At 42.2% G+C, this 17,749-nt stretch overlaps 1 protein-coding gene across 2 annotated transcripts in view; it reads right to left on the reverse strand.

Moving 5' to 3' along the window:
* Window positions 1-519: 519 nt before the first annotated feature.
* Window positions 520-17,749, reverse strand: part of LOC6728577 (irregular chiasm C-roughest protein) — a 77,692-nt gene continuing 60,462 nt past the window's right edge. For both annotated transcript variants that reach the window (XM_016175130.3, XM_016175131.3), the window contains exons 12-17: window positions 15,927-16,135; window positions 10,673-10,835; window positions 6,495-6,716; window positions 5,177-5,476; window positions 4,192-4,349; window positions 520-3,424 (exon numbers count right to left, since the gene is read on the reverse strand). In XM_016175130.3, the coding sequence (XP_016035209.1) occupies window positions 2,546-3,424; window positions 4,192-4,349; window positions 5,177-5,476; window positions 6,495-6,716; window positions 10,673-10,835; window positions 15,927-16,135 (1,931 nt within the window). In that variant the 3' untranslated portion in view covers window positions 520-2,545. The remainder of the gene's footprint in view (window positions 3,425-4,191; window positions 4,350-5,176; window positions 5,477-6,494; window positions 6,717-10,672; window positions 10,836-15,926; window positions 16,136-17,749) is intronic.

Below are 17,749 nucleotides of genomic sequence, written 5' to 3' on the forward strand. Positions count from 1 at the left end.
GGAAGAGATGCCTGTGTCTCGCTCACATACACAAGCCAAAATAACTCATACGCCACGTTGTCGCGTGTCCTCGCCTGTGTCCATTTGAGTGCACAATTTGAAAAGGCTACTTGCCTTGCTTTTGGCCTTGGGGCCTTCGTTGCAAAGAAGACGCCAGCAACACAGCATTGTCAATTTACCTTCGCCTGTCCTTCTACACTGAACAAATATTCGGGTTAAAAAATTAAGATGTGCGTTAACTAATCAAAAACAAACCATAACACATATATATTGCAAATTAATGGATATGATTGGAATATTTATGAATGAAAATAAAATGTAAACAAATTTTCCTCACTGCATTTGACTGTGCATTAAAATTGTTGCAATATTGCAGCAGTGAAAGCCTTGTCGCTAATGGGCCGAGACTTCTTTTGAGCCCTCATTGCTGACTGAGACGGGATAATGCCACCAAGGCAGACATCTGAAATCTGTGAAAAATCTTTGAATCCTGCGCTCAAAGAAAAAATGCTGGAACGCTTTTCATTGAAATTTTGTATGGATTTATTTGGTTGAGTTCATTCAGTTGTTTGCTGTTCAGTTTGTTTCTTGTGTCTCAAGTTATTATTGTATTCCTTGTATTCATTGGGATAGGGCAGGGGTATTTTCCATATCGTTTCGAGTGCTTAATCATAACATACATTCATAATTCATTTGTAGAGTATATGCCTGGCTTTAAACTAAATCATTAATATATTTTACAATTATCTTTTATGGCTTCGTTTAGACGTTAAATTAGCTACACTTAGTTTATATTCAGATTGGTTGGAACACTTACATGCAGAAATATACGCATACATGATGATGATGACCGAACCATATATGCACGTTTGTTTGCATTTCGTTCTAATTGATGTAAGAGAAATCACTGGTTTCTTTTTTTAGTTTGTTTTTTCGATTTTCTTATTTTCATCTTAACTAGCTGGAAATGGAAATTGCCTTTGCCGTGCTGGGCCAATAATCTGTCTATTACACTTACGGCTCAACTTTTGGTTTTATACACACTTTATAGAAGTATTGATTTCTGCTTTGTTAGTGTGTGTTCTCTCCTCCATTCACTAAAAACGTAAATATTAAAATGTAACAATAATTTACAATGTGCATTTATTTTGTTACTTTTATGCCTTTTCACAGTTCAAACATTGAAGAGAAAAAATACAATTTGATATATAAATGCCATTTACAAACAACAACATTCCCACTTGTTTTTCTTGGTTTTGCTATTTTAGTTATTTTCAAACTTTACATACCAACCATAGGTCCTTGTTGTGTTTTCTTTTTGTTATTTATAGTCTTTGGGAGTTTTTTGGTTAGAATGTGCAACTAATTTACATTCATTAATTTGCAGCTTTTCTGTTTGATTTGCTTTTGGGTTCTGTAATACATTTGATTTACGATTTTGCTATTTACACATTAATACTTAGTATTCATTTATGCTAAGCTAATTGCAGCTAATTTGCTTGTGTGTGTTTGTGTATGAGTGTCTGTTGGGGTGTGAGTGTTCGTTTTATTTATATTGTTTACCATATATTCGAATAATGTAATTAATTTTCAATATAATTGCCAAGAAGGTGCGCTTTCGCATTGCTCGCCCATCTTCGGTTGAGTGAGTGTGAGCTTTAAGTCTATTATTATTATGTCAAGGATATACTTACTAAATTTATTCTAGTTGTATGCGTTCATTGAGCCCAATTCCTAAAAATTGCAGCTCCATACTGTTCAGCTGACATTTACAAACATTTACAAAGTACCCTTCGAAACTAATATATACTTCTCGTTAGTGTGTAGTAATCTGATGAAAAAATATGGCGTAGGCTGTGTGTCCATCTGAGTACTTACTGTAAGGAAGGAACAATCTTCTTCTGCTGCATTACTCTTTTGTTTAAATTGTTTGAAAGTATAGCTACAAAAATTAACGCCCCATTTCTCTGCCTGCATTCAAAAACGTTGCAATCTGTGCAAAATTTGATATAAATTATGAGCTCTGAATATCTTCTCGTTTCTGTTAATTCTCCGCATTGAATTTTGATTTATTTATATTACAGCTTGGGTGTTTTAAATAATCGTTATATTTTTATGACGCATTAATTAAACATTTTTGTTCGTATGTACACCTAAATTATAATCACGTGATATGTTACGACCGCAGCAGCCGCATATAGAAAATTAAGCATGTATAACTGGGGATTGAATTATAAATTTGGGCTTAATGGTTGCACATTGATAAGTTAACCGAACTATTTATATTTTAGGAATGTAATGCTAGGTGCAGAAGATTTGTGGCAGCCTTTGTATGAGCTTTGTATTAAAATATATTCAGTTCCTCGACGAGCACACAAACGATTCGCTTCAATTCTTCAGAACGCTGCAATTCACTTCAATTCGTTTTGGCAACACTTAGCCTAGACACCAACCACGAAGAGCTCAAGACTTACATGACTAGCTAAATAGGGAATCGGGGCTGGGCATATGGACTTGGAGAAATCCATGAGATGCCAGGGAGACCTTAGACGCAGCTCTCCTGCTGCGAGTACATGAGCGGGGTGCGAACGGTGACTATTTCGCGCGAATAGGACTTGCCCACGCCCGAGAGTCCCGATAATGAGCTACTGGGACTGGCCACGGCCGCCGTGGTGGAGGCCAATCCGCTGCTGTTGCTCGATACCAGCATCTGGCCATGGGCCATTTGCTGCTGCTGCTGTTGCTGCTGGTGTTGCTGGTAGGAGGGCGGCATGTTGGACGCAGGATGGTGGTGCATTTGCTGTTGCTGCTGCTGCTGCATCATTTGCATCATCGAAGCGGAGTTCTGCGGACCGCCCGCCATCTGCTGCTGTGCGTGATGATTGTGCGGCAGTGTGTGGTAGCCACCGGGATGCTGGGGCAGGGTGTACATTTGCACGGTGCCAGGCGACACCGTCGAGGGAGTGCCATGCGACCCCGGCGATGAGATGCTTGCCCCCGCACCGTTGACCCCCGATCCTGCTCCACCGACGCCGACACCTGCCACACCTGTTCCTGTGTCCACCTGCATCGTCTTGTACGCATCGATTTGCGCATATATCGTCGGCTCCTCAAAGTAATCGTAGTCGTACGTGGGCGGCGGAGCGTGCTGATGCGGATGCTGCATTCCGCCCGCATTTGGCTTGTGGCGCTGCAGCGTCGCCGTCGCCGGAATGGTGGGCAGCAGCTTCCGCATACTGGAGCCGTGTGGCAAGGTGCCACCCAGCATCGGGTGGGGATGCTGAACCTGCCCCTGCTGCTGCTGCTGCTGCACCACGTGCTGCACCACCCCCACCCCGCCCAGGGACTGACCCTTCTTGGAGGCGCCACTGCTGCCGGATGGCATGTTGGTCAGCGACAGCTCCGCGTAGTGCAGCTCATCGTCCTGCAGAAAAGAAAATGGGCCAGGCATTTAATAAACCGCCAGAGAACGGAAAATTTTTCTTGGAACAGTTGAGATTCCACTAGAGAACAATTTGCTTGATGAACTCGAATACTTCTGAAGCTTTATATTTTATCTTCATTTCAACATTCTGAAGAATAATTGAAAAACATATTTTTAAGTAATACCATCACGCTTCCTGATGGGAGTGTAGCAAATAAGCACAAGTATATTCTCAGAAATATTAAATTTTGAACAAAGATAATATTAAATTTAAATTTCCCAAAAAAAAAAATTGGTTTCATATTGGCATATTACCCTCAAATATTTTAGTTAACAGTTTAAATTAATTTTCTTTCTGAGAAAGGAGTTTTCCAAGAGTTATAAGAAATAAGCCCGATGAAACCGAGGCATTTGTCAAGGTAACTACAAGTAACTTAATTTTCAATTTATTAACCAAAAAAGAAAACAATTTGGACTTCCAAGAAATACAGGAATACAAGCATAAGATAACTCCTTAAGTGAGCAACCTTCACCAGAAGTAAGCCAACTGTTTTCCGGGCGGGGCTAAAATCACAAGTTTATTTTCTAATCTGGCCCAAATTGTTTTCAAGAGCATTAGGATTTTCGCAAGAAATTTGCGACATCAAATCAAAGCATTTGTCATGGCAATGCTGCCGGCATTTCGAGGGGGAGTTCGTCATAGAGTAGTTCGACTGTAATTAAAACTTTTCGGTGGCCAAAAGTTTGGCCGACTGCCGGCGACTCACCTTGCTGCTCTGATAGGTGCCACTGTCCGCCGAGTTGGCCTGGACGATTCCGGTGCCGGATGTTGAGCCCGGCTTGCAGCTGATTTCCACCTCGCTGGTCGTCGAGAGATGTCCCGATGGCGTTTGTGTTGCTGATTTTTGTTTATATTCGCCATCAACTGGAGGATGGAAATTCCGGGTGGGGTTCGGTTGTGTTGGGTTGGGTGATTGAGAGAACGTCATGGAACGGATCAGAATGGAGAACGCTTAGTTAGTTCGGGAAAGTTTTGAACTGGCCGACGACGTCGTTTTCGTTTCTCTGCTTTGTTGTTAAGTAGCAGGAGCAAGGCAAAAGTTTCTGGCCCGGCCGACGCCCTCAAATCTTTTGGTGATTTTCGGCAGCAAGTTTTCTTCCTGCCCCATTTTACCCACCGCCAGCTTCCTTGGCTTTCCCCATAGTTTACTTTTTTTCTTTTCTGTTTTTTTTTTTTATTTTTATTTTGGCCATGAAATTGCTTTACGTTTGGAAAATTGATTAAATTGTTGTGCTGTGCTGGTGGAGCTCTGGCTGCTTTGGCTGCCGCTTGATTTCTTGATTGCCATTAATCAAGCGAGCACGTGCAGTGAGTGAAATTGCTGGCGCTCCTTCTGCTACTGCTGCTGCTCCCCATTTTCCCCATTTAACAGGGTCTTTAAGGCCCTCGACTGCAGACACACGAGCAAACAAGCTAACCGGCGAGGACCTGACAGCAATTAGCTGTCATTTAAATATTTCAGCACTGGCACAAAAATGCAGCCAGCTCTCTCCAGCTCCTCAGGACTTTGGGTCCTGTTTGTTTTGCCTGCATGAGCCCTGGACGGCCTGTCAAATGCATTTGCATAAGGGGAAGCCCCCAAGCCAGCGGCCATAAATTGTGAACAGAAGCCTGGGCAGACGCCATTTATCTTGAGGGCAAACCGAGAGGATGGGGATCTAAGCAAAGGGTTTCTGGAACCGGTAACTTACCCTCATTGTAGGGCACAACATCGGGATTCTTCTCGTCGTACATCTCCTCGGAGTGACTCAATGGCAATGAGATTTTGTCCTTAATTTGCAAATTGCCCGGACGTGAGAATTTCGCATTGGGATGTACGAATTTCTGCTGCTGCTGATGCTTGTGCGAGCGCAGCTTCAGTGCGGCAATTGTGCCGATTCCGATGCACACGATGGCAACCAGGATGCCCACGAAGATGCCAATCGACAGGATCGGTGTCAGCTCAAAGTTGTCGGGGCTCTGGGCACTGCCCTTGTAGGAGGTCAAGGCAACTGCAAAGGTAAATCCGATTGAAGTATTGGTAAAAGCTTAATAATGCAACAATAGTATTTTATTTCTTTCCGTGTTTCTAGGCGAGATACAAATCTTTCCGTTGACTGAATGAATCCTCTTTAAATGCTGATCATAATCAGGCTTAACCTTTACCCAGAGCATCTACGCTTTGACCCAGCCAAGACAATTTTCTTTTCTGATTTCCATCTCTGCCGTTTTTCTGGTTTTCCCTGCCGTTTGCTGTGTTTGCTTTGCACTTTTCCCCAACCCCCACTTGCCACGGCTCCGACTGACTTTATGAAAAATTGAAATGTCGGCTCAAGTTGTTTACACAAAATGTGACTGTCCCTTCTAGATGCTCTGCTCGCTTTTCGACTTCCTTTCCTTTGCTTTCCCCAAATGGGAAATGTACCAAAATGAAAATAAAATTCTTGTCAGCTCTTCCTTTGGCTAATTAGCATTACAATTTCCTTTTTCGTTTAGACCCCTTACCCTCAATAAAAGAAACTCGACATCCGCATTCTTCCAACCCCAATTCATTAATGCTAATCATTTCAGATTTTTTTGCGCTACTTTGTGCGACGAGGCGGGGCTGCATAAAATTTTGCGTTTACTGGCCGAAAACTGCAGGCGAAAGTTTTGTGTCGCTGAATTTACAATTCATTGAGCAGTTTAGCGTAATTAAATTTCGAGGTGGCATAATAATCATAAAACCCAGGACAATCTTTGCTGCGAAACTGATACAGCGACTTTTCGCCGCATAAAGTTATGCAGTTTGCTTCGTTTGGTGAAGAAATGAGAGTAAGTCTCCATATTAGCATAAAAAACTCATAAAAAAACAAATGTCACTCAGAGAAATAACTAACTTTTTATAATGCCATTAATTCATATACAATTTTTAGAAGTTAGGTTTAGAAGACCCATGTATGAATCTAAGCGCAGGATAGTAGAACATTTTTTCCGCAGTGTTCATGCCTTAAAAATTAAACAATTAAAATGTAATGGTTTTTTACTAACCGGTCTGCTTTTCGGCCGCCTTCAAAGTGTATCCATCGAGGGCAACGGCATCGCTGCGTCCTCGTCCATTGACGGCATACACATAGATCCCGAAGAGACGACCTGCATCCAGACCCGTAACACTCAGGGCCGCAAACTTGGCACTGATGTTGGCCTGGAGCTGACCACTGTGCTGATCGAAGATTTCCATGAGGAACCACTGCCGCATTCCGCCGTCGAATCCTGCGAAAATAAGAGGGCACACCGATTGCATAACTTGTCACGAACTGGGGCTTACTTTGCATATTGGCCGGGATTGGTATTGGCCAAGGGGATGGGACTTAGAGCTTATTAATATTAAGTAGTTGCCGATGGACTGGCGGGTCTTATTTATACTTTGCTTAGGAGTTTGGCGGGATTTATTGATGACTGCAAATGCCAGGACTTTGTGCTTGGGATTTTCGTGGATGTCAGGTAAAAACGGATTTAGAACTTCGCTACTCAGTGAGAAATGCTTTAGGAATGAATTTACAATAGCCATCAACTTAAAAAATTATTTGTTGATCATGTACTTAAAAACGATGAAGTCCCCTTCTATGTCAATTTATATTTATTTCAACTTTATTTAATTCCCTAAAATACATAATGCCTTACTCGGAAGCACCCAACTTAAGGTCATCCCTTTGAGTGGAACACTTTGGTAATTGAAGTGCCTCTCAACTTTCAACTGCTGCCGAAAATATGTATTTAGAGTAATCTAAAGTTACATTTTAAATGCCATTTAATCACACCACAAAAGAACTGGCCAAACCCACTCCAGTTCGCCCCTTTAACTGAAGAGGGCCGAAGCGGTTTTTGGCCAGAAGTAAGAGGCTAATGTTGGGCCACTTCTTTAGCGGCTGTTTTTGTCTAGCTTTGGCAGCTCAAATGCCACTTCATTGTAGACACAAAAGCCGACTTAAAACACTTGCGAAAAATGTTAAAATATTTTGTAATAAAAGCAGCGGCCAGTGAAAAGGTTTAGGGCGGGTTTTCCAACAGCAACAACTACTTCAGCCGGGCACACGCCCCCGGGTCCCAAGGAGAAATTGTTGTGGAAAATGTTTTATATGTTGCTATGAATTTTAGTTGTTGTTGGCCGCCTTTTTAGCCACCCGAATTCGCCGGCACAAAGAAAAGGGCACGGAAATAGAGTAAAGAGAATGTGCTTGGCCTTTGCCTCAAAGCGTCATTGTTCGGTGGGTGGCTGGGGTGATGGGTGGGTTTATTCCATTCTTATTTTCTGCTCCCTTTCAAGGAATCCAGCCCCTCCTCCTGCACGGTTGGCGGCCATTTTGTGCGCACTTTAAAACGTTTAGCTAATGAAATTTGCCGCAGCTCCGTTGTCAGAGCAAAAAAAAAAACTTCATTGTAATGGGTTAATTTTATTTACTTGGCTACAGCAACAATGGAAGCAACGCAAGTGGAGTAAAAATAATAAAGCAAGAGCGACCAGCAGCAGAAATAGTAGTACACTCAAAAAAAAAAAGACCTTAAATGCCTACTTTATTTATAGCTTATTTAGAGGATAAATATAACGACTTTGTAACTGTATGTTAAACCACTTAATCGCGAATTTTTATTAATTCTATATTGAGAATTTCCTATCTTTTGCTTTTCATCCCTGCCAGAACAGCTACATTCTGAAAATGCAGTTTCACTTGCCTTGCTTCACTTTTCATTAAATTAGATTATTTCACAGTGCAGCAGCATCGTCAGCAGCGAAGCAAAATGTTATAAACTGAAATTTTATTATATTAAACCGACGCTTGATGAGTTTGGTTAGCTGCCGTTCCCATTCCCGTTGCCCTGTAAGTTTGTTATATTTTTTTGTTTTCCAAGCAGCAATGGAAAAATAAAAACAGCAGTAGCCAACCGAACTTGGCCCCCAAAGATGCGGAGTTGTCTTCAGCACCGCACATTGGATTCAATTCGAGGCGGGCAGAGAGTTCGCTTAAGTTCCGTTCGCTTCGGTTTGAGCCGAGTTGAGCTGCGGCGATGGCCACGTCGAGTTGAGTTGGCCAACTTGCGTGCTGGCTTATTAAAGTCGACCGCAGCTAAAGTTGAGTTATTATAAAAACAAACGACTAAGGGCTGTGGGCGGTGGGTGGTGGGCGTTGGGCGATGGGCTATGGGCGGTGTTTGTTATATGGCAGCAAGGGGCGTGGCATTTCACCAGTCGTTCGCCTTAATGTGGAGTGCAATATAAAAAGTATCGCATTGTGCGCGCTACCCTGATCCTGATGCTGCTGCTCTTGTGTTGTGCTTAAACAACTTGCGTTAAAGTTTTAATGATGCTGATGACTATGATAATAATGTGCAGCCACTAAATTAGCAGCCCGAGGGGTGGAAAAGGGGGCGGAAGTGTGGGACTGTGGGAGTGATGCGGTAATAAGGCGAACAATGGCTTTTCAAGACACCGAGGGAGAGATGGAACAGTAGCAGCTTAAAGCCGTCGCTGCACTGCATACGTAATGGAACCTAAAGTTTGGTCATCAAGTATACGCAACGTGGCCGCTTACGGAGGGCTAGATAAGTAGATAGCATAATGAGGAATTTAAAGCGGTTGTTCTATTCAGTTTAAAATAATTTAAATATTACTCAAAATAAATTAACCATTTTGGCCCAACTATTATAATACTAAATTATTTATTTATTTGTATGCCTTCAATTGGGAAACCTCGAAAGTTAAAGATTAAGTCAACCAAGTAATTGCTTCCACATGTGCTAACCCAGACGGCATGTCAAACGTATAAAAAAAAAGGGAAAACTCTAGCATTTCCGAGCAGTCTCATGCATCGCAACAATGAAGGAATTTCCCTGCTTTTCGCCATTCTGCAGCGCGTAGTAATGCAATTACACATTACGCATACGCGAAGTGGGCAAGCACTTGAGACAACATTAAGTAAGCAAAACAATTGCGATTGCCGGCAATTGGTGGAAAACATTGAGCGCTTAAAGCGGCTGCGGGGGACGAAGGAAAAGTGGAAAGCGCCAGGCGGGGGCGTAACAAACAGTAGCGGGAAAGAGCGCCATTAAGTATGCAGTTATTATGCGCTTTTTGTTGCACTTCTTGCAGCAGCCGCCTCGTTATGCAACGCTTTGATTTGCGTTGCCTTTTCGCAGGATCCGCATGCTTTTCCCTCCGGTTTTTCCTCCGCCTTGCGCCACGCTTTTGCCACCCCCTCGATGTCTCTGTCTCCGGTTCGGCACTCAAGGACTGCATAAATGCATCATAAGCTCGGAGCTGTTGCAATTTGCGAGGACATTTCTCTGTCTGCGCTAATGTGCAACTCTATCGCTGCGAACTTTGAACTCTGGGACTGCAATTTGTGCTGCTTATTTTGCGCTTTGCTGGCATTTTTCTGTCTTTGCGTTTTCCACTCTTGCGCTGCGCATAAAATATGCGAATTGAATTTGTATTTAAAGTTTCCGCTCTCGTTCTCAGTCTTCGGAAACTGGCAACTGGAAGGCAGCAAGTTGCCTAACAAGCCAAAACATTTTGTATGTACAAATTTGCGCTTAACTTTCGGCCGTGCACTCTCCGTCCTGCAGCTTCCACTCCGCTCATCACCGGGCTTCTTCTATTTTATTTATTACTGCAAATTTTAAACTGGAATTGAAATTTTAGGAACATTATTTCCCCCACTCTGCGAAGCGTTTCCTTTCTAGTTTTATGCTTTCATTGCGTTTTTATTATTTGTGTCTGCATCACGAAAGGAAGTTGGCTGTGCTTTACGATTGTGTGGATGTGTGTAAGTGTGTGTGTGGGGGAATACGAATCGGTATCTGTATGAGTGGATAGACATACTCGTAGATGGCTGCCAAAGTGCACTTAAGTTGCTCATGTATTTTAAATGAGTCTGAAAAGCGTTGCAGGAAACTCAACATATACATGTTACAGCTCTCGCACACTCGTGTTCATGCTGCAAAGGAAGTCTCAGGACAAGACCACTCCCACTTGCGCCTCCCATCTCCTTTGGCCCCTCCGCCATTGACCAATGCCTTTTTCGGCCATTGATTGGCTCATCAGCAATTATAGAAACAAAATGGGGAAAAAAAGCGACCGAACCGAAACGAATGAAAAAGGGCAACAAATTGGCTGGCAATTTGACGTATATATGTATATGTATGAGCTCTGTGTGGGCCATATAACTCACCTTCAATGCAATAAACCTCCAGCGAGTCGGACGTTTGATTGACCACCGTACAATTGGTGGGCGCTTCCGGTTTGCCAGCGGCTATCAAATGGAACACACAGGGCTCCTTCTGCTGACCCACATTGTTGTCGGCCCAGCACATGATGGTGCCAAAGTCCATTTCCTGCAAAAAGCGTAGGAGACAGTGTTTCGTCAATACTCAAGGGTGAACATGGATAAAAATAGATTGAACACGAGGACAATCGTTAGACTCATTCATCGTTCCAAACGCATACATATTTTATTTTATATTTAGAAATTGCCACAATGATCTAGTGTCATTTATTCTATTATACATAGATTACACACTCGTGCTACTGATCCGAAATCAAATAATAATTCAAATGCTGTAGTGCTTTGTGTAGTGAGCTAAACGACTTAGAAACAAGTATGTATATGTAGCTCTTCAAATTCTTCCAGTGCAACCACTTAAATTCAACTCTTGGACAGTCAGTTAAATGGAATTGAAGAAGCCGCGCTCGACATCGATGTGAACTTAATTCATTAAATCAATATGGATACGGTGCCAGTGTGTTGTCAGAGTTGCCCCTGATTGATTGCAGCTGTCAATAAGTTTTTCATTAATATAATTTCATGTCATGTCAATGCAGGAAGGCCGACGAGAAAGCCGGAAGGAAAAATGCCCGGCAGTAAAAACAAATGAAGCATTTTGTGGTTCTGCCCCACGGCTATCTCATATATGGTCGCATACACAAATACATCTACATGTACATCTACATCCATATCCGTGCGAATTGTGGGCGAGGAAGGAAGTCATGTTAACATGGCCCTAATGCCTGTCTATCCCATTGTATCCCAGTGCTAAGTGGCCGCCTGCGGTCTTAGCCATTGTTTGTGCCTCTTGTTTATTTGTTTGCATTTTGTCAAATGTTGTGCTAATGAAATCCTTCGTCTCCGGTCAAGTGCACACCCACGCACACACACACACGCCAAACTACTGGACCATTCCCACAACACGTCCCCAACAATCGATTCGCTTTCGTGGCCCGTAACAACGTATCTACGTATCATTGTGTCTTTGTGGGGCGTGTTTACCTTTGTCCTTTTCCGTTGGCTGCGAACACCAGAATCAACGCACTTAATCAACTTCAGGCTGGCAGGACTCATTAAAAATTGAAATCACTTTCGGGTGCACGGCGAAAAGTCAACGCAAATTGCAGCCTATTTGTCAGTCGGCACGCGTTTTAACCTCGCTTTTCCTATCTTTTTGACTCGCAACGTGGGCGTGGCTGTCATTTTAATTAGGGCAAGAAAAGAAAAACATGGGTCACCAAAAAAAAAAAGGAAAGTTTGCCAACAGCCTGGGGGTAAAGTCGAGATTTATGGAAATTGTGTGATGGTTAAGGTTCTATGGCCTTCCGCTGATGGAAACTCCAATCGTTTAGAAAAAGAGTTTGAGAGTTGGCAGCTCTGATTGATTACTGGCTCTGTTTCATTCTTTCTAATAAAAATCGATAAGGTTCGCTTTTGGGATTTTATTGAGTTCATGAACCACGAACAACCAATTAACTGAAATTGAGATACTAAGACTAATCATCAGAGTTATGTGTACGAAAAATAAAGCTGTTTAACTTTGATAGCCACATTCCTAAGTAGCTCATAAACAAATATTCTATTTTGCTTTTAAAATAAATTATGAAAATACCGTTCTCTTTTCACCAATTAAATGTAGCATTTAAAACTACTTCCTTTCCCACAAACTGCCTTTAGCTTTAACAGAAATTAAAACGAACTTCAAGTGCCATAACTTTCTTTGTGAATAAGCAGTTTATTCTGCCGTCAGACGAAAATAAATTGCGAATATTCTGCAGCCTTTGACTAGAAATTTAAGCAACAGTGCTTATGCAAATTTATGACAAATTTATGAAAATTAAAATAGGTATTCATCTATGCGTGTGTTAGCCTAGTGTGTAATTGCGTTTGCAGTTTTTGTTGTGTTAGTGTTTGTATATGGCTAAAGTGTTGGCACAAAGGCGCCATGTTGGCAGCTGCCAACACTGCGCATCAACACCAACGGGCCAAAAGGGAAAGTGGCTAAAAGCCGGAGCTACGTCTGCGGCAATATAATAATGGAGCTGCAAGGGCCAAAAGCACAAAACCAGAAACCAGTAACCAGAAACCAACTCACTCCCACACACGCACACACACCTACACAATTGCCAGGCATTTTAAGTAATAATCAATGTGGGGGAGATGCACAGCACGCTCTGCTTTTTCTATTTGCAACTGTCATCGCCCGGGCCGACAATCCTTGATAATTTTCAGTCCCTGGGGCCCCTGAATTTATGCCCCTCTATTTATTATGATTATTTCATTTTGTTTATATTGTTCTAATGTTGCGCCAGCAACAGTGTAAATATTGTTGCAGTAGCAGCAGCAGGAACGGCAGTTGCAGCCGTACAAACGAAAACAAAATCCATAGAATATACTATACTCGTATGTATATGCCAACGTATACTTGATATTTTTTCATGTGTGTGTGTTGGTGCGACTGCCTGTGTTTATCTGTGTGTGTTTAAGGGCTCTAAAGAGGACAAAATGCCACTTCAAGGCATTGCATTCTGTGCATTTCGCTTCAAGTCAAGTCTACTGTTATTATTTATGCATTTTAATTAAAAATTTAAACATTTAAGTGACATTTTAATGAGTTTCTTGCACTGGGGTTCACACAGAAAGCGGTGGAGCTATGCCCCAAAAAGCCAAGAGACCGACATTTATTTTTGTGAAATATTTGAGAAATTTATATGTCAGCAGCGGAAATTGCTTGACATGAAAGCCTGGCAAAAATTGCTCTGCTCACACATAGAAAATAGCAATGGAATCGAGAAAAAAATGTGAGGAAATGGAGAAGGAGAAATGCCCATGCACAAAACAAAATTAATGAGCTGTTGGCTGCCTTTGAGCAAATCGCACGGGCTGGCAAAAAAAAAAAAAAAAAAAATGAAATGGGAAGGAAAAGCGAAAAAGAAAAATCCCAACCAAAATGTGATGACGGCAACGACGACGTTTGAGCTGCGGTTGGCGGAAACCGGAAACAGCATATATGACAACAGAACGGAAGGGATTTTTCATATTCAATTGAGCTAAATGATTTATGTCTGTGTATGTGATTGTGTGTGTCCAATCAGTGCGACGGACTAGTGTTTGTGAGCGGAACTCATTTGAATGCCGTTTGACTGCCTCGCAATTCGTTCGTTTGATCGCTGAAATGTAAGCCCAGGCTGTCGACGCCAGTTTGATTAGTTCCATACCCCAAAAAGGATCGAAAAAATCGAAAAATACAGAAAATTTCGTAAAAGAGACGGAAAAGTGCAGAAGGAACCGCAACATTTTAAACTGGGTCAACTAGAAAAACCAGACGGAGCGAAGGACCCGAAACCCTAAACCAAACCAAACCAACTGGGTGCCATGCAACTTGAACAACTGTGTTGAGTGCCTCTTCTCAGCACATCCCTCCCCCCACCCTACTTTCGCCCCTGGAAAATCCCTCTTCCTGTCCCGGCCCATGCCATTTGCAGCATCCAGTTGCAGCTCCTCCACTGTCATCGCATAATGGCAGCCATGTTGGCTTACAAGCGACCACAAGCCCAGTCCGAAAAACTTAACACGTTTGTGGTCAGACAGCCAAGCGGAAATGTAGGTGGCGACCGTCTGATGGGCAAAATCCAGCCATAAAAAGTCTCTGGCAGGAGTTGGCGAGGTCTTCAAGATGCCAGTAAAAAACTTCAATGTTGCAGGGATTTCTATATGGATCTAATACAACTTTTCCTTACTATTTATGATCCCTTAAATCTATCTATAAAACAGATGAATTCATCCCTCTTGAACCTTAAAATAAATATATGAGTATTAATATTATACAACGGATTTTGATAACATTTAAAATGTTGCTATAAATATCACTTCTTTCATATTTTCTTTGCACCACTTAATTTGAGGTCTTCCCACTTCTGAACTTTATCAACTGGCAATGATTGCTAGTATCATCTTCTGAGCTGCAAATTTCTATGGGCCACTCCACATGACCGTAAAACCGTAAAAATGTACACATCAGCCATAGCACCATCTGCTGTCGAGAGGCTGACATGGGGAATATCAAATGCAAAAACCGAAATCCCAACGATTCGGACATTGATGGGAGTGTAGCTCATTGATGGCCAATTTGCTCGGCCAATTGCTGGGGAGGAGCTCCAAAAACTGCAATCGCAATTGCTGTTGGCCATTGGGGCCATTAATGCGGAAATGCTGCCAGAAAGCGACAGAGAACAGGGCCAAGAGGGTCGGACGGAGCGGTGGAAGGTGCTCAGCTTTATCCTCTTCATTTTGGCCAATGATGATAACTATTAAAGTCAATGGCATTTACTTCCAATAATTTTCCTGCTCTTTTGTGCTAGCTCTTTATTTTTTTTTTTCATTTTTTTTTTGTGCTTCCCAATAACCTTTGACATTCAATGGTGTTGTTGTGGATGATAATGATGATGATGGTGGTGGCACTGCTGCTATTGGATTTTTAATTAGAAAGCAGTGCTAATAGAATTTTTAATTAAAATCGCTCGACTGCCACCAATGCCTGGCTGTTGTCTCTATCAGGAAGGACTTTGCTCCACTTTACTTTCCCTGTTGCTGGCTGGCAACATGACACGCACACAGGCCCAAATAAATGGCAACAACCATGAGACCCGCCTATTAATTAAAATTTTTGCTATTCAATAACAGACAGCCCCCGTGGAGTTCAATGATAGGCACCCAGCACTGAAAAAAGAGAATATTGTATGCTCCAAAAATGTTTAGATCATTAATATTATAAGTCATATTGTCTAATTAAAAAAACGCATATAATAGAGGCCTACCCATTCTATTCTTTCTAATATACATTTAAAATTTTTGAATGGTTTTTTTTATCCTTCTGTATACTCCCGTCTGACATTTTTTTCGCCCAGTATGGCCAGCAAACAAAATGTCAAATGTGTCAATAACAATTTCACATTAAAAGCGAGCACAGCGAAATATGAAATGAAAAATTTATCAAAGAGCCGCATGCTTTTACCAGAAATGAATCGAATGTCTGACGTGTTTAGCATTTAACATGACGAATGGGTCACGCATCTGCAAACCTCAATCCCGCCGACATTTGTCGGTTCCCAGGCGATTTTCCTCAACCTCCATCCGACTTTTCGGACACTTTTAAACTTACCTTGACGGGCGTGTAGGTGAGGGTTGAACCCTGGGCTGAATGGGGCCGGAAGCCGCTCTGCGGCATGTCGAAGGTCTCCGCCGTGTTGTTGAAGGACCACTTGAAGTTCTCCGGCGGCGGAAAGGCATCCACTTCGCACACTATTTCGGCGGCCTCGTTTCGCGCCACTCCATAGATTTTCTTTTGATCGGGCCGGCAAATTGGTTTATCTGCAAGTCGGAGAGCGGGAAAAACAGTCGGTGAGTGCGGAGATCGAATCAAAGTTGGCTATAGTGCAGTCTGCTGTTTGCATCTGCAGCTGGAATCAATAATCGCATCAAACTCTTGGCGGCGGCTTCTTTGTTTTAGCCCGCCTCTTCACAGGCTCTGAAATGCCAAGTAGCAAAGTTTACCCTTTTGTGTTCCCTCCTACAAGCTCCATCTTTGGCCATTCAAGCAGCCAAATAAGCTCAACAAGGATGGTTGAACAGAAAACAGATGCCGAAAAATAACCGAACCGAAACGGGTGAATCAACAAAGAAACTAAAGAGATGGCTCACTGTTAAATAGCTCGAATACCTTTGAATTTTTTGTAAAAGAAATATCTGATAAAACAAAATTTTTATCTAAAATTGTTGTTTTTAAATATATCCTAAGAAAATACTAAAAGTGTTAAGGGCTCCACTGCAATGTGTAAGACCCTCTTGGATTCTCCCGTTCAAAATTCATATAATTTTATAAAACTACGAAGAGACGACGTCTTAAATGAAAGAAAAACTTTGCGCAGCGAAAACTTTCAGCGACATCAAGGAGAAATGCAAGGGAAAGCTGAGTTGCGCAGGCCAGGGAATATTCAATTTTCTAATCCTTGGCCGGCGAAAATCTTTCAACTGTCTTGCCACAGCCACGAAACTTTTGAAAGTTGCAAGTGGCGAATTTATTGTGCCATTTGACAACTGTCGATATTGCATGCCAAACTGGAGCAGTAAACAAATTTTCAGCACAGCTCGGGGAGCAAGGAAACGAGAGTACACTGACAGAAAAGGGGGCATGATGGCGGAGGAAACGCTACCAGTTGGACACAGAGTTTTGTGGCCAGCGGAAGCGCTGCTTAAAACAAAAGCACGAAAAGCTGAAAAAGGCAGAAGTGGAAGTGATAAAGGGGAAATGGCACCGGAAAAACCAAAGCATAAGGCCACAACAACAGCAGAGGGACTGCTTAAAGGGCCGGCTGGCGAAAATGAATAGAAGCATCTTTGGCCTGCTAAATTGCTCGAAAAAGGCAAACTAATTAACCAAAGTTTGACTCAAGACAGGGCCAAGTTCAGGAATCCGGCACAAATTGAGCAGAAGATTTGCGGTTCTGTCCTTCGAGCCTCACAACAAACTTGAGCTGCCGACCCAAACTGGTTTAGGAATATACCTTAGTAAATGTGCCCTTTCATTCGGTTATCTTGGAAGTTTGCGACTCGTATTTCTATAATTATGGCTATCAATCAAGTAAAATCCATGTAAAATATTAAATACGTAAAAAAATTCAAAGCAAATAAGGTACTAAAATAATAAACAAAATTTCATGTGGCATCCCATAGTTATTGCTTAAAAAGATCACTAATAATCTTTTTGCGGTTAATCCATGGCTCGTAAGATAAATAACACGCAATCAAAGCTGTGTTTCTTATAGTATTGTGCCACAAAAGTTCGGAGCTTGTGAATACACTTCCCCCTTTTGCCAGATCCACTTTTCCGCCCTGTCCATAGCTCAGCGACACACAAAGGAGCATTCAAGCAGCGCACAATAATGGGGCGTATACGCAATAAAACTGCAAGAGGCCCGCACGAGC

The sequence above is a fragment of the Drosophila simulans genome, chromosome 3R (genome assembly GCF_016746395.2).
Source record: "Drosophila simulans strain w501 chromosome 3R, Prin_Dsim_3.1, whole genome shotgun sequence".
NCBI classification, from domain to species: domain Eukaryota; kingdom Metazoa; phylum Arthropoda; class Insecta; order Diptera; family Drosophilidae; genus Drosophila; species Drosophila simulans.